The sequence below is a fragment of the Salvelinus namaycush genome, chromosome 8 (assembly GCF_016432855.1).
Source record: "Salvelinus namaycush isolate Seneca chromosome 8, SaNama_1.0, whole genome shotgun sequence".
NCBI classification, from domain to species: domain Eukaryota; kingdom Metazoa; phylum Chordata; class Actinopteri; order Salmoniformes; family Salmonidae; genus Salvelinus; species Salvelinus namaycush.
Window position 1 is genome coordinate 34,179,696 of NC_052314.1, and position 23,013 is coordinate 34,202,708.

Here is a 23,013-nt window from a genome sequence, read left to right on the forward strand (position 1 = left end):
TCATAAAACGCAGCTTACCAATTTCGTCTCCTCAGGGCTCAGGTAGAACTCTGGGATGACTTCTGTGGCAATGACGTCATCTTTCTGTGGGGTCTGCAGCAAGAGGGATTGTAAAAAGTAGAGGTTAAATGAGCCTGCTGATGACATTTGCAGACATGACGAGCCGATTGAAGAATAGTAGGGTCATATTCAACAGGCACCAAACGAAAGAAAACATACTGAAACTGTGGGACTTATCCAATAAGAAAAAGGTGTTTTGCTACAGTGTGTACGTATGAATACGACCCTGCTCTTACAGCACTGTAGCCTCAAAGACCAAAGGTAACACAGACTCTTACCCTGGGAACGCTGGCCTCCTTCTCGTTGCTGATGGCCACAGCATCTCCGACCGAGTCTTCCTGCGGATGCGGTCGATTGAAGTCTTTGAGTGTAAACTTCCACAGCAGCGAGAGGTCAGAGAGAACCAGTGGAACCTTTAGAGGGTTCCGGAACACCACCTCAACTATGATGGGTTCTAGAGGGAGAGAGAGAGAGAGGTAGAGCGAGCGACGGGGGTAGAGCGAGCGACGGGGGGAGGGAGCGGCGAGGGGCGGGTAGAGCGAGCGGGTAGAACGAGCGGCGGGTAGGGCGAGCGCCGAGGGGCGGGTAGGGCGAGCGCCGAGGGGCGGGTAGGGCGAGCGCCGAGGGGCGGGTAGGGCGAGCAGGCGAGCGCCAAGGGGCGGGTAGGGCGAGCGACGAGGGGCGGGTAGGGCGAGCAGGCGAGCGCCAAGGGGCGGGTAGGGCGAGCGACGAGGGGCGGGTAGGGCGAGCGACGAGGGGCGGGTAGGGCGAGTGACGAGGGGCGGGTAGGGCGAGCAACGAGGGGCGGGTAGGGCGAGCGACAAGCAACGAGGGGGGCGACGAGCGACGCGGGGTCGAGCGAGGGAGGTAGCGGCGAAAGGGATAGCGAGGTAGCGGCAAAAGGAAGAGACAAGAGGAAGGGAGCAGGATAAGAACAGAGACAACACAACTTCTAAAATGTATTAAATTACTAAAATTGTCAATCTACACAATATACCCCATAATGACAAAGGGAACTCAGGTTTTGAGTAATTTTTTCAGGTTTGAGACCGGAGTGCTGGAGTCACCTCTTCACAGCTGACGTTGAGACTCGTGTTTTGCGGGTACCATTTAATGAAGCTGCCAGTTGAGGACTTGTGAGGCATCTGTTTCTCAAACTAGACACTCCAATATACTTGTCTTCTTGCTCAGTTGTGCACCGGGGCCGCCTCCATTTCTCAGAACAAGAATAGACTGACGAGTTTCTGAAGAAAGGTCTTTGTTTCTGGCCATTTTGTTATCGAACCCAAATGCTGATGCTCCAGATACTCAACTAGTCAAAAGAAGGTCAGTTTTATTGCTCCTTTAATCAGAACAACAGTTTTCAGCTGTGCTAACATATTTGGAAAAGGGTTTTCCAACGATCAATTAGCCTTTTAAAATTATAAACTTGGATTAGCTAACACAACGTGCCATTGGAACACAGGAGTGATGGTCATTTACAAGATTGTCTACACTGTATTTCTGATCAATTTGATGTTCATTTAAATGGACATAAAAATGTGCTTTTCTTTCAAAAACAAGAACATTTCTAAATGACCAAACTTTTGAACGATAGTGTACATTTGCAAAAAATGACAGAAAACAGTTTTTGCTTTGTCATTATGGGGTATTGTATGTAGAATGATGAGGGGAAAAAATGTGTTAAAAGTCAAGGTGTCCGATTACTTTCCGAAAGGCACTATGTGAGGATAGTGAATGTAATACTATTTATAATATGCGTGTGGTTGTAGGTGAAGGGTTGTGTGAGTGGGTTAACTATCAAGCTATCAGACTTAAAGTTGAATAGAAGAGAGAGAGAGATGAGGGAGGGGGATAAGAAAAGAAAGCCGTGCTAAAAGGAGGAGGGATGAGAGACAGGAGTGCTAGTGTAGTTACCCTCCACAACAGCAAGTGGGAAGCGGAGGTTGTCCGTCTGACTGTTCAGGCAGCACTGGGTGGGTTGAAACGTTGCCGGAACGACACCACGTTTTGCGGCGGCAACCACCTGTTCCTCGAGGTCCTGCCACATGGCAGCTAGGTCCCGGTCAAACTCCTGGTCCAAGGACACGTGGGTGGCTGCCTGCTTCTCACCTGATTAATAAATCAATATCACAATCAATTAGGGATGCAACGATTCACCGATATGCATCAGTTCCGAAAATACCTCATATTTTGTGCCAACTGCGTCCTCTTCTTCAGTGTCGAACTAAGCATGTCATTGTGTTGACAGTCATTGATCTACAAGTCATTTTGCATGTAAAAAACTAACAGGCATTATCAGTAGCGGAGCCAAACTGTGCGCAGCTTCGCATGCTGCCCAATGAGGTAGACCTATTCCTGATCTGATATGTCTGTAAAATGGCCTGCGCAAAGCTGCTTTATAAGTTGAGTGACAACCAATGTAAATTAACTGGGTTATGTTTATCAACTGCGCCGTTGAAAATGATGTTTTACCGGAATGAAAGTAGCCTATGCTACCGCCAGAGAAAACTCTTATCTGGCTATAGGTAGGCTACACGCTGATCAGGGCTGACATTCAATTTTATTTTGATTGTTCAGGTTCACCATCAGCAATTTTTTAAGCAAAACTACCAAAACTATCAGTATATATGGTCATTTTTAGATTTACAGGATAAAGTTAATCATTTCACAACATGGACAGCAGAAAAGAAGCTCAGAGTCCGTCAAAACTTCCAAACGGTCAAAAAATAAAAGGATTATGAGACGGGTCGAAGCCAATAAATATATAGCAGTACTTCGGATATGTCATAGCTAATTAAAAAATATAAATATTGATAAATTACACTTTAAATCTGCAAAAATGACTAATTGATGGCTGATTGTGATTTCAGATCAAAAGTGGGGAGGGGACAAAAAGCAAACATTGCCCCACCCCCTAACTGATAGTGGTGTGGTAGATGCCCAGTTTCCCCTATGGCTCAGCTCAGAATTGCACCAAATAATTTCAAACTAAAACATATCGTTCCTGTGTCATATCGGAGCCCATGTATCTAGATGTGTATCAAATCGTCTTGAAAGTGAAAGATGCACATCCCTACAATTAATTGATCAATCAATCAGGTCATTATGGATGAAACCAGCACTATGCAGTAGCACATAATACATAGTGCAATAATACAACTGAAAAAAATTGCTATATGAGTTGGTTGGTGCAAAAGGGATACAAACATACACACTCCTACAAACATTCCATAAATGTCACACACTCTCTTGTTGGCTCTGTTGTCACAGAGTGTCAGGGGATAAATTACTCATCTAACTTCATGTTTATGTGACCTTCAGTACTCAACACCAACACTCCCCACTTATGACACACACACGTATGTAACGGTATGCCACGTCTCAAACCCCACAGGACAATACCTCCTTTTGTGCTGAAAATGTGTTTTTGAAATTTGAAATGTCTTCAGGCCATAGTAATCCTAAATTAAATATCTAAGGACATAAGGTATGGTAGGAAATTAAATGATGTTTTGTTTTGAGGGCCTGTTTAAATGAAGCAGCTGTAATCAGTGGACGGCAGGAAGGAACTTTCTTCAGCCCAGGCAGCCACACTTTGGCAATGTCTGAAACGGCACCCTATTCCCTACTTGGTCAAAAGTTGTGCACTATATAGGGTGCCATTTGGGACATGGTCTTTGACTCCTCTGATCTTCATTCAAAGTTTGACTCTTTAATGACTAAGATAGTCGCTCAGCAGCAGTGCGCAAACACTAGACGTACGTCTCGTTTCACAGTCTCAAAACGCACATTTAAGTTCACACACAATGCACTCTGTCTCACTGCTATTTTTTGCAGCTTGAAATGTATGATTGGTGAGCAGTGTGTGTTTGTCTCAGTCTTACCCTCTGCCAGGCGGCGTTCATGGCCGAAGTAGACCCTGGTGGCAGAGCTGTTGATGCAGGGTAGGGGCAGCTGGGGTAGCGCCACCTCACATGCCCCCGTAACATTCTGGAGGACAGGTACAGAGCAAGGAGACACTGTTAACACACAAGGCTGTGACGGTCTTGGAATGAGGTTACAGAAATTGGCCAGGCCAACGTACACGGGGGGAGGGAACGACGACTCAAAAGAAACACGTGGCTTTTCTCCACAACTACACTATTGTGTAGCATTTCATTATTATTCAAGTTAATATTACTTCTAAATATTAGTCTAGTATACAAATTAAGAAATGCCAGATTAGAGAGAGGATTGTCACATTTTCGTATTGACACAACTTAATACGGCTATCAGACTCAAAAGAAACGTGCAATTTCACTATTGCAATACACTTAGTGTACACACACAGTACCAGAGTTCTGTAGTGTGTACAGTAGGGCACTGACGACAACAGTATTGCGACAAGGAAACAAAATACGAAGTGGATGTGATTTCTTTAGGAAAACAGCCCTAATATTAGGGGTGAATAGTAAGGCGGTACAATCCGGTAATATTGGGGGTATGCCGTACCGGTAAAACATGAGCCCATCACAATAATGAAAGCAAAATGTCATGTAAAATCTAGGCTATTACACCACTTTTTATCACTTCTGCATTTCAGATGCATGAAAAATGTGCGAACGGAGTAGAAAAAAAAGTTTGTATAGCCTACTCTCCAAAATGTGATTCGACGAGAACATTGAAATTTGGCCAAAACCGAGACACGTGCAGACAGCAGTGGATGCATAAATTCTGGCCTAATGACGATTGCCAAATGTTGTGACAGTTTTTGGTGTTTTGTGTAAGAGATGTCTCTTTCCATTCACCACTGTTTGGAGGCTGGAAATATGTTGCAAGTGAATTGAACGTGTGCAGGTAGCCTAGTAAAGAAAAACTTTGAAGTGATTGTTTGACAATGCAATGAAAACATGACTGGTTGTGTTAATACCACAATAAAAAGGTAATGCATTCAAAAAGTTAAATGACAAATCTTTACGACTAGGCCCACAGAGAACCTATTGAATTAATAGGGATTCTATACTGTATCCAATTCTATGATTACGCCCATACATTTTTTGGGTGCACGCACATATAGGAGGTCCTGTACCGGCAAGAAAATGTATTCTCTGTTCACCCATGCCTAATGTAGAAAACAACATGTTTTTGTCATCCAGAGTCCTATCCATATTTATTTATTGTCCAAGCTATAGCACACTATTCTACATACTGCAGGTTTTAAAAGGACCAAAATACAAGGAAATTAGTGGGGGGGTTTTTAGGTTATTTAAGATGGAACATGTATCTATCAAAATAACTGCCTCATGTCTTTCTGGGTAATGGAGTCCTGAGGGACAGCAGGCTAGCCAATGATTCGGCTCCCACTGGCTGGAGCAAACCCGGGACTGAGTCAACATGCCCCCACTCTAGTCGCGAGGGCCAGGGGACAGAGTAAGGTCACGATACCGTAATTTTGACTTTGATACCGATACCAGGGTTAGTACCACGATGCTCGATACCAAAACAACACCACAGCAAAAAAAAAAGGACTGTAGAAGAGCTGTGAGAAGGTCAGTTGTTATCAATAAATTATATTGGTTCCCAAAAGAACTGATCTTTATCAAATCTAATTTCATACGACGTATAAATAACTTTTGGAAAGTTCAGATTCAGGGCTAGCCATTAAAAAAAGTATGATCCACAGATCTAAGTAGGGTTGGACGGGATCCACATTTTTTAAACCGCCAAACCATACCGCAGTATATGGTATTACCAAAATGTGCACACAAGGGGCATTATTTCAACAACAAAAACAAGGATCTTGATCAAGGAGGGGATTGAATGTCTCTTCTGTAACCAAGCCCTTGATCTTGACATCCAGGCACTTAGCTTGAAAGTTAGCAAACCAAATGCACATCTTAGATTACTCATAGGTACTTATACACTGAACAGAAAATACAAAAACGCAACATGTAAAGTGTTGGTCCTATGTTTCATGAGCTGAAATAAAAGATCCCAGAAAAGTTCCATATGCACAAAAAGCTTATTTCTCTCAAATGTTTGTTGCCGAACGTGTTAACATTCCTGTTAATGAGCATTTCAACTTTCCCAAGATAATCCACCCACCTGACAGGTGTGGCATATCAAAAAGATGATTAAACAGCGTGATCAACAGGTGCACCTTGTGCTGGAGACAATAAAAGGCCACTTTAAAATGTGCCGTTTTGACAACACAATGCCACAGATGTCTCAAGATTTGAGGAGCACGAAATTGGCATGCTGACTGCAGGAATGCCCACCAGAGCTGTTACCAGAGGATTTCATGTTCATTTCTATACCATAAGCTGCCTCCAACTTACGGTATTGAAAATCATAGTCGGTATTTCGAAATATACGTATACCGGGGTATCACCCAAGCGAATTTGAACAACCCTTAACTGGAACAGAATATGGAAAATGTGACCGTGGCATCACAACTTAAACATTTTATGTTTGTTCACAGACTGCATTTAACACCAAGGAAACCTTTAACAATGAAATTGGCCCCAACTCCCAACTGTTCACTGTGTACCATAAAATCAGGCAGACACATTCCTCTGTAATTATGTTGGAGTTCCCTGCAGTTAAATGCTTCTGGGACAAAGTTACAAAATTAATTTAGAAGTGCATGAATGTAAAAATGAAGTCTGCTATGTTTCTTAATGATAGCATTGTTGGTTAGGGGCTCGTATGTCAGCATTTTACTGTAAGGAATAACTGTTGTATTCGGCGCATGTGACTAATAACATTTGATTTGAGCTCCTTGAATCTGACTGCTGGCAGGCAGCACTGTTGCAAAAAAGATGTTGGCTCTTAGATGGCAATCAACTCACGCTTCACAACTCGCCAGTGGTTACAGTTACTATTAGAAGTTATAACATTTTAATTGTCAACAGCGAGAATGAATGGTGCTAGTCAACTACTGTATACTTGGCTCTGTAAAGAATAATCTCAGCTAAAGTCCAACATCAACAAATAAACAATCTATGAAGTCCAACAGACACTGTAGACACACACACACACACACAGCACTCTGGACTTTATCCAAATGTTATTACGTTACAGCCTTATTCAAATTTGTCCTCATCTATCTACACACAATTCCACATAATGTGGAAAACAGGTAGTAAAAAAAACAGAAAAACCTTATTTACATGAGTATTCAGACCCTTTGCTAGGAGACTCAAAATTGAGATCAGGTGCATCTTGTTTCCATTGATCATCCTTGAGATGTTTCTACAACTTGATTGGAGTCCACCTGTGATAAATTCAATTGATTGGACATTATTTAGAAAGGCACACACCTGTCTATATAAGGTCCCACAGTTGACAGTGCATGTCAGAGCAAAAACCAAGCCATGAGGTCGAAGGAATTGTCTGTAGAGCTCCGAGACATAGTTGTGTCGAGGCACAGATCTGGAGAATGGTACCAAAACATTTCTGCAGCATTGAAGGTCCCCAAAAACACAGTGGCCTCCATCATTCTTAAATGGAAGAAGTTTGGAACCACCAAGACTCTTCCTAGAGCTGACCGCCCAGCCAAACTGAGCAATCGGGGGAAAAGGGCCTGGGTCAGGGAGGTGACCAAGAACCCGATGGTCACTCTTGACAGGGCTCCAGAGTTCCTCTGTGGATATGGGAGAACCTTACAGAAGGACAACCATCTCTGCAGCACTCCACCAATCAGGCCTTTATGGTAGAGTGGACAGACGGAAGCCACTCAGTAAAAGGCACATGACAGCCCACTTGGAGTTTGCCAAAAGGCTCCAAAGGACTCAGACCATGAGAAACAAGATTCTCTTGAATGCCAAGTGTCACGTCTGGAAGAAACCTGGCCCAATCCCTACGGTGAAGCATGGTGGTGGCAGTATCATGCTGTGGGGATGTTTTTCAGCGGCAGGGACTGGGAGACTAGTCAGGATCAAGGGAAATATGAACGGAGCAAAGTACAGCGAGATCCTTGATAAAAATTCTCCAGAGCACTCAGGACCTCAGACTGGGGTGAAGGTTCACCTTCCAACAGGACAACGATCCTAAGCACACAGCCAAGATGACACAGGAGTGGCTTCGGGACAAGTCTCTAAATATCCTTGAGTTGCCCAGCCAGAGCCTAGACTTGAACCCGATCGAACATCTCTGGAGAGACCTGAAAATAGCTGTGCAGCGACGCTCCCCATCCAACCTGACAGGGCTTGAGAGGATCTGCAGAGAATAATGTTAGAAACTACCCAAATACAGGTGTGCCAAGCTTGTAGCGTCATACCCAAGAAGACTCAAGGCTATAATCGCTGCCAAAGGTGCTTCAACAAAGTACTGAGTAAAGGGTCGGGGGGGGGGGGGTAAAGATATGGATGGGGAGCAGGACAGAGACATGTTGGGCTGGGTGGAATGGGGAGTTGGAGGTATAGGCCACCTGAAAATCATGTGTGACCAATATGATAATTTATGTATTTGTATGTATGTATTTCTTACTTTAGTAATTTTTTTGAGTGACAGCCCATGTTAAATAAACTGAATATACACAGAGTGTACAAAACATTAAGGACACCTTCCTAATATTGAGTTGCACCCGCCCCTTTTGCCCTCAGAACAGCCTGAATTCGTCAGGGCATGGACTCTACAAGGTGTTGAAAGCATTCCACAGGGATGCTGGCCCATGTTGACTCCAATGCTGCCCACAGTTGTGTCAAGTTGGCTGGATGTCCTTTGGGTGGACCATTCTTGATACACATGGGAAAAACCCAGCAGCATTGCAGTTCTTTACACAAACCGGTACACTTGGCACCTACTACCATACCCAATTCAAAGGCACGTAAATCTTGTGTGTCTTGCCCATTCACCCTCTGAATGGCACACATACACAACCCATGTCTCAATTGTCACAAGGTTTAAAAATCCTTTTTAACCTGTCTCCTCCCATTCATCTACATTGATTGAAGTGAAATCAATAATAGATCATAGCTTTCACCTGGATTCACCTGGTCAGTCTATGTCATGGAAATATGTGTCCTTAATGTTTTGTACACAGTGTATGAATTTATATGAATATTGTACCTGTACACAATGCAACACTAGGACAGTCTGTGTCATTCCAGTTTATCACACCATGGCCTTGTTCAGGGGTATAGAGGTACTCTAAGGAAGGCTTCCTGACCCTTCCTGTGGTAGGCTGTATTAAGGTAATATTGAGGTTATGTATAGGTTGTGTTGTGATCTTGTTTCCTTGACTCCCTGCTGTGGGGTTGTAATAATGTGCCAACGCTGTGGAAAGGTTGTTTTAAGGTTGTGATAGGATTTTATTAACATTGTAAGTGTGTTACCTTGTAGACGTAGAGGTATTCCCGGAGGAAGGCTCCCTGCTGTGTGGAGGTCTGCTGGCTGTCATTGGTGAGGATGTGTCTGAAGGCTGTGACAGCATTCTCTGGTTGGCGCAGGGTGAAGGACTGCCGGCCGATAGTGAAGTTGATATGGTCCTCAGCCAGGGACCAGCCTTTACCCTTATACACCTGCATGGCCTGGCAGTAACACCGCAACGCATGGCGCTTCTACAGGGAGGGAGAAACAGCAGAGGGCAAGAGGAAGACCGAAGAAAGCGGAGGGGGAGATAATGACAGGTAGAGAGAGGAGGGGGAGAAAACAATCAACACGCTCCATCAAGAGTTCTGAAATGGAATGCTCTAACAATTCTAGAACTTTGAAGACGTCAGGCCTCCCGCTCAAATGGGGCTTCAGAAGGACAGAAACCATATCACCCGTCTGATCCACCAGTAGAATCACTCCTGTCTCACCTCGTCTCAGATCACCACATTCTGCTTTTAAAAGGCCTCATTGGTCACATTCTGCTTTTAAAAGGCCTGATTGGTGTTTACACACCCGCAATTCCTCTAACAGGAATTTACATACCCATGTACATGGTACCTCCCTGTTTCGCCCTCTTCAGTTGCATGTCTACAGAACAAAGCCTAACTTTAGCCTCTTTCAGTCCCACTCACCTGCCCTGCCTTGCTGAAGCGGTGTCCTGCCAGGATCATGTGGAAGGCAAACTTCCTGACCATGGGGTTCCGCATGTTAATGAAACAGTGGGCTGCCTGCTCCAATAGGAGGGCAGAACGCAGGTCAGAGTCCTGGGAGGGAGATAGACAGGGTTATACAGGTTAGCTAATACCTTGGACATGCCACACAACATTTTAATTTTACTTTTAATTATACAGGTTAGTCTAACTGAGATAAAATCTTGTTTGCAAGAGTAACCTGTTCAAGACGGCAGTAACATTACAAAGGTTTCACACATAAATATAGGCTACACGTAACAGTGCTTCGCTACAGAATTACACAGAGCCAGAGGTTAATCGACAGTGTAAAAACAAAGAACCTGATACAATGATAAATCGGAAGTAGCGTCTAGAGCCCGATCAATGTTTATTTGGGTCCAATACCGATTCTTTGGGGGGACAAACACTTATCGATACTGTTTAACAGCGAGGAAATTAAATCATTACTCCACAATGAATTGTCATAAATTGCCGATCCAACAGAGCAATTGTCTAAGAAAAATGCTTCACATGTTGACTTCTTACATTGTGACAATAATGACATGAGAATGGCCGCAAGTGTTCAGATAAGCATGAGACTTTTTCCATCCCATTTACTGATTATCGGTGGAATTATCGGCAAATAACGATATAGCGTTAGAAGGCCAATATTGGCCGATAATATCGGTGACCCGATATATCGGTCGTGCTCTAGTAGAGTCTTCTCACCTCACTGGTCATCTTGATGAGGAGGGTAGCAGCATCAGAGTACTTGGCCTGACTCTTTAGTATCTCAGCACTGAGCAGAGCACAACGTTCAGCTAGGACCATGTTCCTGTATGGGGGGAAAGACTTTCATAAAACATTCTTACACACACACACACACACACAACCACAGGGGTGAGAGCCTATTGTAGTTTTGTGGCTTGCATGCGGCTTTTCAGCTATGAGGCTGGTTATTTTAGCCTACTGGGCATTGTTAGTCAATGTGCAATTTTGTGACAGCACATGAAAGTGTGTGTGTGTGTGTGTGTGTGTGAGAATGTCGTACTTGGACACATCTCTGTAGGTCTGTATTGCCGTGTCCATGTAGTGTGCTGGATACGGCCTTGGAGCCCCAACTTGTAGAAACGCAGACACTGCTGCCATCTCCTACAGACAGAGAGATGAGTGAGAGGGATGGATGGATGCAGAGAGAGAGGGGGGAGATAAGGGGAAAGAGATGAATGAGAGAGAGGAGAAAGAGAGCAGAGTGAGAGAGGGGCAACAAAAGAAGAGAAAGATAATAATTTCAAATATATTTCTCATATATCCATACAACCATCAGTGTTGAGTGTTATAAATGGTGGGTGTGATGTGGCTAGGTATCAGACACGTGAGGGGCGGTCACGGTTCCAGACCATCGGCCTGCCATTAATATTCTGGCTAAACACACACACACCTGTCTGCCATTAATATTCCGGTGACCCAGAAAGCCATGAGGCGTGGCAGCATGCTTAAAACCGCAGGATGCTAGGACGGGCAGCAGAGGGCAGGTAGATCAATACGGTGTGTGTGTGTGGCCATTTTCCAATATCATTCAGTGTTGTATATCTGTCTAGGGAAAGTAAGATTACGATGTTGTCACGATGCTTTCTTCAGATGTGCACCGGTGACGCCACCTCTAGTTCTGTCTCTGTGCCTTCAATTACGCTTCGGTTCTCTCAGACATCAAATTACAGTCTTTGTTCTATATGTTCCATGACTCCTCTGAACATTCTACAGGAAAAACTCCACATTTATTTTCTTTCTAGTCTGCTGTGGTAGATATCGTACTGCTCAGGTCTCCAAGAGTACAACAAAAACATGTTTTGCTGACGTCATTCAGAGGTGCAGGGTAGATTGATGTGCGTGTGCTCAGTCTCAGTACTGCTGATGTGCTGCTGCTGCCGCCAAGCACTTACTTTACCTTCTGGCATCTCAACCTTACATCCTGCTGTGTCCTTTCCGCGAGACAGTTCACAAACCTTCAAGACAATGTATTTTGTGTGTGCGCATGCGACGTGTGTGTATGAGCACGTGTATGCACGTGTGTGTTCACGCGTGTGTGTTCTCTTTCCATCAGTGTATGTGCGTGTTCTCACCAGTGCCCCAGCGGCATAGAGCATGGCCTGGTCAGAGAGGAAATCCTTCTTGGCCGTGTGGTAGCAGCTGTACGCCAGGTCATAGAGCTGAACCAGGAAACAAAGGTCAGCCATCTTCCTGATCTGCAGCTCAGGGGCTTCTGGGGGATAGCTAATGACATCACACAGGACGAAGAGCAAAGGTCAGACAGCTCAGGAGATGAAGGTGTTAGCAAACTGCCATCCAGAACCATTCTGAAGTTGCCTCACCAAATGGCAGCCTAGTGTTCTCTATTTAGTGTACTACTTTTGACCAGGGCCCATAGGCTGATGGCAAACCTCCATCCAGAAGAATTCAATATGCAAACTGTACACTGCTTTGGGTGAAAGCCTAGAGCTAATCTCTGATGAGTTCTAACTCTCTCCATCCTGTCCTTCTGCACCTTTGATCAGAAACATGGATGGTTGAACACAGTAAATGTGATTGTCTGGTACATACGGTATGCACACAGTGTGATCCAAGGCTTGATCTGTTAATGAGAGGACTCGGCCGTCCTTGACAAACACTAGTCAGTAAGCAGTGTGATCGTAAGTGCTAAGACCAAAGCTAACTGGACAATCTCCTCGCTAATGGTGATATGATGGTGATGAAGAGGAAGTTGAGGAGGAAGGGGATGTACTTACAGGAGGCCAGAAGTGTTCTTCAGTTCAGCGATACTCTTCTCTGGAACTTTCCCACCTCCAAACCACTTCTTAGTGGCAGAGAAAAGAGAGCGACTCAAGCCTTTCCTGGAGACCAGCTACAGAGGGAGGGATGAAGAGCGGGAGAGGTGGAGGGAGAGAGAAGAAATGAGTTCAGATCATTAGGAGGCCAACGGTCATATCATTGATCATGTCCATCAATCCCTCCAAGATTTCGCAGCTTTTTTTGGGAGTGATATTTGCAGGCAAAAATGCTTGATTTTTGCATGGCAATCTGCGATGATTATGTCCAATTTTTCATTTTTTGTAGTGCAGTAACTTGACAGTTTTATCCTGTAATATTGAAGTGATTTGACTGTTTTATGTGGTTATTGGTTAAATTTGAAAGTCCTCGCATAACATGCAGGGAATTGGCGATTTTGCACAAAAAAAACAATTTGCAACAGCAGAAGGACTGATGAATCAATATTGACAGGAGGTTGATATGGCAGCAGTCACGGCCTGACAGTTACCAATAAACGTGTCAATATAAGAATAACACAGAGCGTACCGGAGCACGCGTTTACGCGGTCACTGAGCCGTCTAATGGTCATTGTGCATGCGTGTCTCTACCTGGTCATTGAGCTGTCTGATGTTCTTCTCTATGTGAGGCAGTAGTCCCCTGAAGGTAAACTCCTGGATGAACAGTCTGATGCGGTCGTGGTCGTTCAGCGTGAGGCACGCCCCATGGCTGGTGGCCGCTGCCACTCCCGTGGCGAGGGGCGGTGGCTTGGTTTCCACGGCGACGGCCCTGAGAGCGTCGAGGCTACCGGGCGTGTCACTGGGTGCATCCAGCTGGAGGGGATGGGTGCTGTCCAGACTGTTGACCAAGACTCCGTCTGATAAACGACACACAATGTCATTGTCAACAATGTGAAGGCGTGTGGCCAGACTGTTGGTGATTCCGTCTGGGTAAACAACAACAATAACAAAACATGGTCAAATAATTTAAGCACATGATGGATGTGCGTCCAGAATGTTGGGAAACTCAATCTGAACAAATCATCAACACCACGTTGTCAACCCAGGCAGGCTTCAGATAGATTAGTAAAGAGCATAGAGTATATCTGCATTAAATAAGTCAGCTGAACTAGAGCTGTGTATTTATTTATTTATGCCATCAATCTTTCAGTAGAGTGAGAGGAACGAATCAGATACACAACGGAGGTGTAAAAGAGGCTTCAACTATACAAATGTGTATTTTACACGTTTGAAATACATTTCTGTGGATGAGCACTCCCAACCACCTTGGAGTTGCTGAGCGCCGAGCTCTTTTCAGCTGAGCCACGAGTACGCGTAGACGCAGTCGGATTGAGGAGTGGCCGACGACATGGAAATCTTCAGCTCCCGAGTACTGCCGAAGTGGCTACGCTCACCTTTCTCTTCCGAGTCGTGTCCGTCCACCTCGGATGTTCCTCCTACGTTGTTCTCTACAGCCGTGTTGTTCACCACTACAGGGGCTGGATCCTCATACTGATCCTGGAACAGCCATGAGCAAACACAAAATGATGAGTCATGTTTAATTAGGCACGCAACGGAAGAAAATATTCAGAAACAGAGTAAAACAGGAAGGTGCTAAGCTGAACTTGTCCAATAATTAACGTTCTTCTTTTTCCGTCGCAAAACAATGTGTCCTAATGAACCCAACAATGGTACTGTCGGTTGTATGCTACTGTACATTAGCAACTAGATACTTGGAACACTTTGTCTGGGCCCCAACTATACCTGGCTTTGCAGGCTACTCTTGTGAAGGTACTGGCTCCATGGGTCTGGGATCTGTTCGTCTGCTCCCGCTGCCGCCGTACGAGAGTTGACCTTCAACAGGTAACAACCCTGAGCACCATACCTCTGCTTCATATCCTCATACACAGAGTCAGCCCTGAGAGAGAGAGAATTAAGGGAATCCATAACTGCTGATGAGGAGCGGCGTCAACACCTTTCTGATTACTGCTTCGGTCTAATGACGTGTGGGTGGGGGGGTGGGGGGGGTGGCACGCGCACACAGGGTTAGCCGAGGTCAGTGGATTAAAGAGAAGGAGAGCCGAGGTCATAGGCCTGGCTGTCTGAGATGTTGTGTGCGCACTTGCATGTCTGCGGTGTTTGCATCACTACTACTCACCTCTGTTCGTCTCCCTGGCTCATGTCGTGCAGTAGGACGTAGTACTTGAGTGTGTTGGGGATGAACCACTTGGGGTTGGTGTACTCGCCGCTGTGCTGGATCCTGTGCTGCTCCTGAGACAGCTTGAGGAACTTCTCCACTGGTACAGCCTCACTGGACGACACCACCAACAGACCTGCAGGGACGGCCGTCAAAGAACCACAACCAAAGAGAGCGAGAAGGAAAGGGGGAGGCAACCACGCAGACAGAGAACGAGGGAGGGTGGGGAAAGGACGGTGAAAACAGAGGAGAGGTGAAAACAGAGGAGAGGTAAAAGGAGAGAGAGAGAGAGAGAGAGAGAGAGAGAGAGAGAGAGAGAGAGAGAGAGAGAGAGAGAGAGAGAGAGAGAGAGAGAGAGAGAGAGAGAGAGAGAGAGAGAGAGAACTTGTCTCTCATCATCAGTGTTCATTCTACTACGTTGAAGCAGTGAGAAGGATACAGGCAAGGTAGTGGTTGAGGAACTCATGGTCGGAGGCAGGCATGGACTGGAGGAAGCTCTCTCTGTACGCCTCAAACCAGGGAGTCGTGGCTGGAGAGATAGGACAACAAGATGAGAGAGAGAGAGAGAGAGAACATTACTCTAACCAGGTCTCACCTCCACACCACCACCCTGAGAGTGGAGCTGCATAGAGCACCTGTAGCCGACACCCGGGGGGGGGGCTGCAGAGAGAGGTCTACACACACCAGGGTCAACCAGCCAGGAGAGGCCATCACACACACTAGGGTTGAGCGATATTACGATAGCATAGTCTATCAATGATTGACAGCCATCGTCGATGGGGACGCGACAGACGATGGCTTAGCCTTCTTTAACTTCACTGGCGCCGCAGAGTAAAGAAACGGAGTCTCGCACAAGTTTAAGCTTATTAAGAAAGAAATGATCCATGCAGGACTGAAAAATGACTAATAACTTATCCTCCTACTAGGCCTATCATAAAAGTTAAAGTTAGGAACAGTAGCTTGTTTCCCAAATATTCTAGCTTAAGGCGCTGTCCTAAAGTTGCAGCTTTAACAAGACGGACAATCTACAGCCTAAAGCATAGGCTTTTCTCAATCACAGCTTTATGAGATCTAGAATATTCTTTACTTGCTTTATTTGCCTCATAGAATAGTAATTTTCCAGTTCTGAATACGGTACACTGCTTCTATCCAGCCCATGATGTATAACCTAACTCACTATGGTAAGACAGACTGTCTGAGGAACAGTCACTGCTCCATCATGTGCGCGCCACACAGACACACCTGTTCCATGCTGAAGCTCGTCCACCAGAAAGGAATATTTGAAAAATATATGCACTTCGTCTCTGCCCAGGCTTTAAACATCATAATCTTTCGCCCAATAGTCGCTTAAGTTGAGTTTGGGGTGTGGGGGGGGGGGGGGGGGGCAATAGGAAGAAATACTATGTATAGCAATGTTTGATGGGTACATAATCACGATAGGACAAAGGTCGACGTCGCCCAACCCTCACACACACACACACACACAAAGCTGAAGGGTCTGATCGCGGAGCCGCAATAAATTATACTCTGTGAGAGAAATTAGATGAATTACTGATTAGCCAGATGAGAGTAGGGTTTGTACCACTTCCGGATTCTTCTTTTATCCTAAACCCATTCGAGATGCAGAGAGCATCACGCTGCTCGTTGTAGACTACATTTGTCATCAAGAGATTCACCAATTATTGTCCGAATAACAAAAATCAGCAGGAGTATATAATGTTACCATGGCCAAATGTAGACATCAACTACGTAAAGTAACACCTGTGTGTGTGTGTGTGTGTGTGTGTGTGTGTGAGGAAACAAAGAATGAGTGCGAAGCGTAGTCTGCATACTGACTCGGGTACTATCTGAACTGGTCCAATAAGAAGATCTCATGAGCTTTAAAAATGGGGTGCCCTAATGAACACAACCCGGGTAATTCTGCCATCTCTGGTGTGAGTTCTCTGAACAGCTCCTTCGTGACACCTCAGATAGACTAGTACTCCCTCTTTCCACATTCATCACAACACAGACACAATAGCATTATGAGGATCAACATGCGACCCATTTTACAGATGATTAGGCAGTAATACATTTACAGACATTTTATGGCAGGCAAATTATTCAAAAGAATCTCTAAAGCAACCAGTGCTCATCCTTGAAAAATGTGAAGACAAAAGATGACGTCAAGTCAAAACAATTTGTTAGTGTCACTGTCCACAAATTTGGTGACAAGTGTACCCAGAACGACCAAATACACCAACATTGGATTTCATCAAACAAATTGTCTGTGTTTTTAACACTTGTGCTATGCTTGTGTACAAATAGGCATGCTATGTGTCTTCCATCACGAGGACCACCAGTTAGTAACCTACTGATTGAGAGAAAACCAAACAGATCAGGAGTTCTATGCTACTTACAGACCTGCCTTCAAGTACTATTTGAAATCATTTCCAATACTTAACCTGTGCTTGATTGAGCTTGCCTGGCACAACAGGACCAATAGAAAAGTCCCAAAAGTGCAAACACTGCCTAGCGGGCACTCCAGGCAACAAAGTACTTGAAATTATTCCAAATAGTATTTGAACCCAGGTCTGTTTGCTACTAAATAAAGCCACAGGATACAAGGGAAACCTTGCGTGAGTGAGTCAGGAGTGAGCATCAGAGAGCTCACTTCAGTCAGGTCAGTGAGTGATCTCAGTAACTGAGAAGCACGCACGCGGCAGTCAAGATTCATCTCAGTTTAAAGCCTTCTGTTTTGAATCAATTCCAATTCCCTGTTATCAACTTTAATTCACTGTTTGAGAGAAAACCCTTTAACTTGGAGTAAGAGTTAATGCCGGGGGGAAGTCCGAGTGCCCAGAGATGCGGCTCAGAAAGCAATAGGCCATAGCCAATTAGGGGGCCTATGTATGACTGTAAGGCACTTTGAGACCTGTATAAATAAAATGTAATTGACTGATAGAGCACAGAAGTGAGAGTACAGGAAGAGTGTTCAGGACATAAACAATTCCCCACCCTGACTTCAAACAGCCTAAGATAGAAAGCATAGTTTCCATTTCCACTGGCTCAAGTCTCAGGACTCTGGAATGCGGATATCTTACAAGACACCCTATCTAATATCCTGGGATTTAGATATAGGCCTAGGCCAATTATATATAAATGGGAGACGGAAGAACACTGACTAAATGATCCCACTTTACATATGAAGAGACTATTTTATGTGTCCAATGTTCTTCCTTTTGGTGTAGGATGCAGGAAAAGATAGTTCCATTACCAAGATTATATCAAAATGAGCTCTAATGCCCTGAGTCACTTCATGAACCCACATAACAAGACCATTTCTGAGACAACCAGTACAGAGTACACTTACTTATATGGAAAAGTACACAAACATATGCAGGGATGTGATCAGGACAACGTAGTAAAAACAGGAAATTTGGGATTTTTGCTTATACATGGAAGAAAATGTAAGAAGAAAAGAAAAAAAAAAATCACATCCCTGATATGGACATCTGAAACTACTACCTTGTGAGAGAGCAGAAAGAATAAGGAGAGATGGTAGAGTTCACTACACGGGTCTGCTACGGAGAGACTAGAGAGGAGAAAAGGACAGTCTGCTACACAGTTAGGAGGGAGGGAGGAACGGAGGGAGGGAGGGATAGCTGTAAATGGAGAGAAGAGGGAGGGCCCTCCCCCCACACACCTGTGGGCCAGGTGAGGTGAGGTGAGAGTACAGGTACCTGTGTAGTGCTTGGAGGTGCTGAGTTCCGTTAGTGTGTCCCTCCAGTCACTGTACCAGGGGACGCTAGCTTTAAGAGAGCGATCTGACAGGGGGAGAGAGTCAGGGACTAGCGTTAGCAACATCCCATTACCTGTACAGGAGCACCCACTGATGTTCACCACTCATAGATCTACAGTACCAACATCATAGATATACACTATCTCACATAGTAGATTGTAGTTATGACCAATAAAACCAGGGAAGCGCAGCATTATAGGAGACAGACTAGGGTCAATCTTACCACCATGGCTCTCACTTTAACCTACAAATGTGCTCCTATAGATAGCTTGGAGAAAAGGTTAGCCCAAATCACAAGCTTAGCTTTCAGTTTAGCATTCAACAAAACATTGACGACAGAACATGTAATGTGTATGCTCCATTCATAGGTCAAAGGGAGACATAGGAGGGCCATGGTTGGATTGACTTAACTTTAGGTTAGGGTTAGAGGAGGCTGTTTGACCCAAGCAAGGTCCACTAATAGTACGGGAGCAATAGAGGGGATTGGAGAGGTTTGAGGAAGTGGACTGTAAGAGGGACACGCTCTGTGGTAACATCACCACAACATTGCAACAACATTGCCCAAAGCTCATTCTTTGAAAAATGGAAACAGAATCTTCATGAACCTGCTTTTTTGTTTTATACTTTCCCGAAATTTAACACAAAATATATTATTTCTCTAGGCTACATTCATATCAGATACAGTGAGAAAGAATGTCCTGCAAAGAGCATTTCACAGAGCTGATTTAAGGTAAATAAAAGCTTTTATGGATATTTATAATCCATTGTCAAAAGGTGTGACCTGTAAAGTCATAGGTTAGATGGCAGAGATTGTAGGAAGGCTCTTACCCAAGGGTCATCCAGGTGAGTAAAAGAGAAAATAAAATGAGGGAAGAAGGTCAGCAATGAGGAAATTAACAAAATAAATCAACATGGAAATCACCCCCCATACTACACTACACTTGGGGCGGCAAGTAGCCTAGTGGTTAGAGCATTGGGCTAGTAACCGAAAAGTTGCAAGATCGAATCCCCGAGCTCACAAGGTAAAAATCTGTCGTTCTGCCCCTGAACAAGGCAGTTAACCCACTGTTCCTAGGCCATCATTGAAAATAAGAATTTGTTCTTAACTGACCTGCCTAGTTAAATAAAGGTACAATAAAAATAAATAAAATATACATTTGCTGTTATTGTCAACAAACAAAAAAATACTAAATAACTCCAGGTCATCCCTCTCCCCCATGTTCTCTCCCTAGTGTCTGTTGCCCTCTACAGGACAGTCTGGGGAACTACAGGACTTCATATTCCTCATCAACACTACATTCCCACAGCTCATTAACCAGGTGATGATTCCAGGCCTCTGTTCTGTCTTAGTTTTACTAAACCTGTGGCCAGAGTTCATTCTTCTCATATCGGTCTTGGCTCAGGAACTTATGGCGTCAAATCAGCCTCTAAAGTCCATCATTGAGCAAGCAAACAATGAGTGCCACTAGTGCACAGACCAGTCGAGAGCACAGAACGTGGTCCAGCAAGCAGAGGATGGGTCTCACGAGCGCACAGACAGAGATAATTGTTTTGCAGAGATAATTACTACATGTCAAAATATATACACACTGAACAAAAATATGAATGCAACATGTAAAGTGTTGGTCCCATGTTTCATAAGCTGAAATAAATATACCATTAATGTTCCATATGCACAAAAAGCTTATTCATCTAATTTTGTGTACAAATTTGCATACATCCCTGTTAGTGAGCATTTCTCCTTGGCCAAGAAAATCCATCCACCTGACAGGTGTGGTATATCAAGAAGCAGATTAAACAGCATGATCATTATACAGGTGCACCTTGTGCAGGGGACAATAAAAGGCCACTAAAATGTGAAGTTCTGAACCCCAGATTCTGAGATTTTGGCAGTACGTCCAACCGGCCTCACAACCGCAGACCATGTGTAACCAGGCCAGCCCAGGACATTCACATCTGGCTTCTTCACCCGCGGGATCTAACAAAGCGCTTTTGTGGGGAAAAACTAATTCCGATTGGCTGGGTCTTGCTCCCCAGTGGGTGGGCCAGTCTCCCAAGAGTGTGGGCCTATGCCCTCTCAGGCCCACCCATGTCTGCGCCCCTGCCCAATAATGCGAAATCCAAATTGGGGCCTAATTTATTTAAATAGACTGATTTCCTTATATGAACTGTAGCTCAGAAAAATTTTAAAATGTGTTGCGTTTATATTTTTGTTCAGTATATCTTTGATCTACTTTGTGCTCTTTCCACAGATGGCTCTAGCTTGCTGATAACAGCTGATGAGACTACCTATGCAATTTGACTTCTGTATTACTGCATGTAATCAAAACAACGAAAAAAATGCCAAATTGAAATATTTTGACACTGATTTGGGAACTACTATTGTCTGTGAAATTAGACTATATTACTATAAAACAAATCTGTTTCCTCAATTAAATGTTTGGAGAACGCATGGCGGTGCTTCTCCTCAGTCCTCCTTTGAATGTAGTGTGGACAATCATTACATGTTAACCTGAGTTTAGCTGGTTAATCATTCATTTCAGTTTACATTCTATTATTTGGCACTGGTTATGTACTGTTAATGTAGAAGGGTCTCCCCTTCGTGTCTCCATATTATAAAAAATCCCCATATGCTTTGTGTGCGCGCCCTTGGGCTTAATAAATACCCTAAATATTAAATCCTGCCTTTCTCTCAATTTCTGCACACTCTCTTAACGAGCCCTTCCTTTCAATGTTACCATCATGCCATTATTATTTGTGTACCCACATGCAGGGTTGGGGAAATTTACATGCAAGGGATTACAAAAAACGGTAACTGTAATCCGTTACCAGCAAACATATTGTAATCAGATTAGATACTTTTGAAAAACTAAAATGATTATACTTCAATTCAGAAAGGATTTGTGAGAAGAAAAAAAATCTGACACATGTTTTCTCAATGACATTCAAATCAACATTGAAAAAAGGCATAAGTTTAAATTTGTTCCACCTGAGCGAGTCTGACCACAAGTCAGAGACCACTGCGGCGACACCAAATGTTTTTGATCGAGCGCAGGAAAAGTGCAGGAACAGGCTTTTGTAGGCTACAGTCCAAGGTATATCTTCCAATGGTGCAACTGCTGTCAAGCTCCAAAGACTATCCAACTTTAATAAACACTTGGCGATAAGGATGACAGAAGTGTAGTCTACGGCGATACGGATATTACATATTATTGATATCTACATAGCGCACGGATGTGAATCACACTTCTGCCCTCTCATTTAGCTATTTGCGACTTACGGATTGTGGTTGTTGTGGATGGCTGTAAACAAATCTAAATGTGTATTTGAACCCAAAAATGGTTGAATTCAAGAAGTTTAAGCTGCCTACCATTCATTGTTTTTGAAACCAGTGGACAGCCAGTGAAAAATGAGCTCATAACAGCTGCATAGTGAGGACCCCAGCCTTTGGAATAAAAGTAGGTCTTATTGCTCAAACTAATTAATGTGGATAAAAAATAAAAAACATTAGTCTAATAGACACATGCTGAAACTCACAGTTTTGAAAGACTTAAAAAGGGTCAATCTGTAGTGGATGTAGTTGCTACATTCATTTTTTTACATATACAGTGGGGAGAACAAGTATTTGATACACTGACGATTTTGCAGGTTTTCCTACTTACAAAGCATGTAGAGGTCTGTAATTTTTATCATAGGTACACTTCAACTGTGAGAGACAGAATCTAAAACAAAAATCCAGAAAATCACATTGTATGATTTTTAAGTAATTCATTTGCATTTCAAATTAATTGTTCTGTGCTTACTGTTCAAGCTGGCTTGCAAGCTAAACAGCCGGCTCTGAAGCACATCGATCTGTTGGATGTCATGCAATCACACACTGGACTGGCCAAGGGTAAGCATGTTCGTTTGTCCATCACTCCAGTGTAAGTGACCAATCAAAGGTTTCTAGACACGCACCGGATAGATTGCCCACCACCACCACTAGATTGGATTTCAATCGGGGGGGGGAAAAAGCAATTGTTGAAACCCAAAGGTGATCTCCAGCAATGAGGTTCTGCTTGCCCAAAATCAAACTTGCAAGCTCTCACGTCTGGCCTGTTGGATTGCGGGACATCCTCTGCTCTCGAGACCATTTCTTCA

General features: G+C 44.1%; 1 protein-coding gene across 2 annotated transcripts in view; it reads right to left on the minus strand.

Annotated features, from left to right (window-relative positions):
* Window positions 1-23,013, minus strand: part of LOC120052628 (trafficking protein particle complex subunit 8-like) — a 73,532-nt gene that overhangs the window by 33,545 nt on the left and 16,974 nt on the right. The window contains exons 3-18 of one of the 2 annotated variants that reach the window (XM_038999654.1): window positions 18,815-18,898; window positions 15,532-15,621; window positions 15,054-15,228; window positions 14,660-14,813; window positions 14,311-14,413; window positions 13,508-13,773; window positions 12,878-12,993; window positions 12,215-12,365; window positions 11,143-11,243; window positions 10,821-10,926; window positions 10,053-10,184; window positions 9,381-9,605; window positions 3,948-4,053; window positions 1,978-2,172; window positions 339-514; window positions 19-93 (exon numbers count right to left, since the gene is read on the minus strand). In XM_038999654.1, the coding sequence (XP_038855582.1) occupies window positions 19-93; window positions 339-514; window positions 1,978-2,172; window positions 3,948-4,053; window positions 9,381-9,605; window positions 10,053-10,184; window positions 10,821-10,926; window positions 11,143-11,243; window positions 12,215-12,365; window positions 12,878-12,993; window positions 13,508-13,773; window positions 14,311-14,413; window positions 14,660-14,813; window positions 15,054-15,228; window positions 15,532-15,621; window positions 18,815-18,898 (2,255 nt within the window). The remainder of the gene's footprint in view (window positions 1-18; window positions 94-338; window positions 515-1,977; window positions 2,173-3,947; window positions 4,054-9,380; window positions 9,606-10,052; window positions 10,185-10,820; window positions 10,927-11,142; window positions 11,244-12,214; window positions 12,366-12,877; window positions 12,994-13,507; window positions 13,774-14,310; window positions 14,414-14,659; window positions 14,814-15,053; window positions 15,229-15,531; window positions 15,622-18,814; window positions 18,899-23,013) is intronic. The other variant, XM_038999655.1, reaches the window with a different exon arrangement.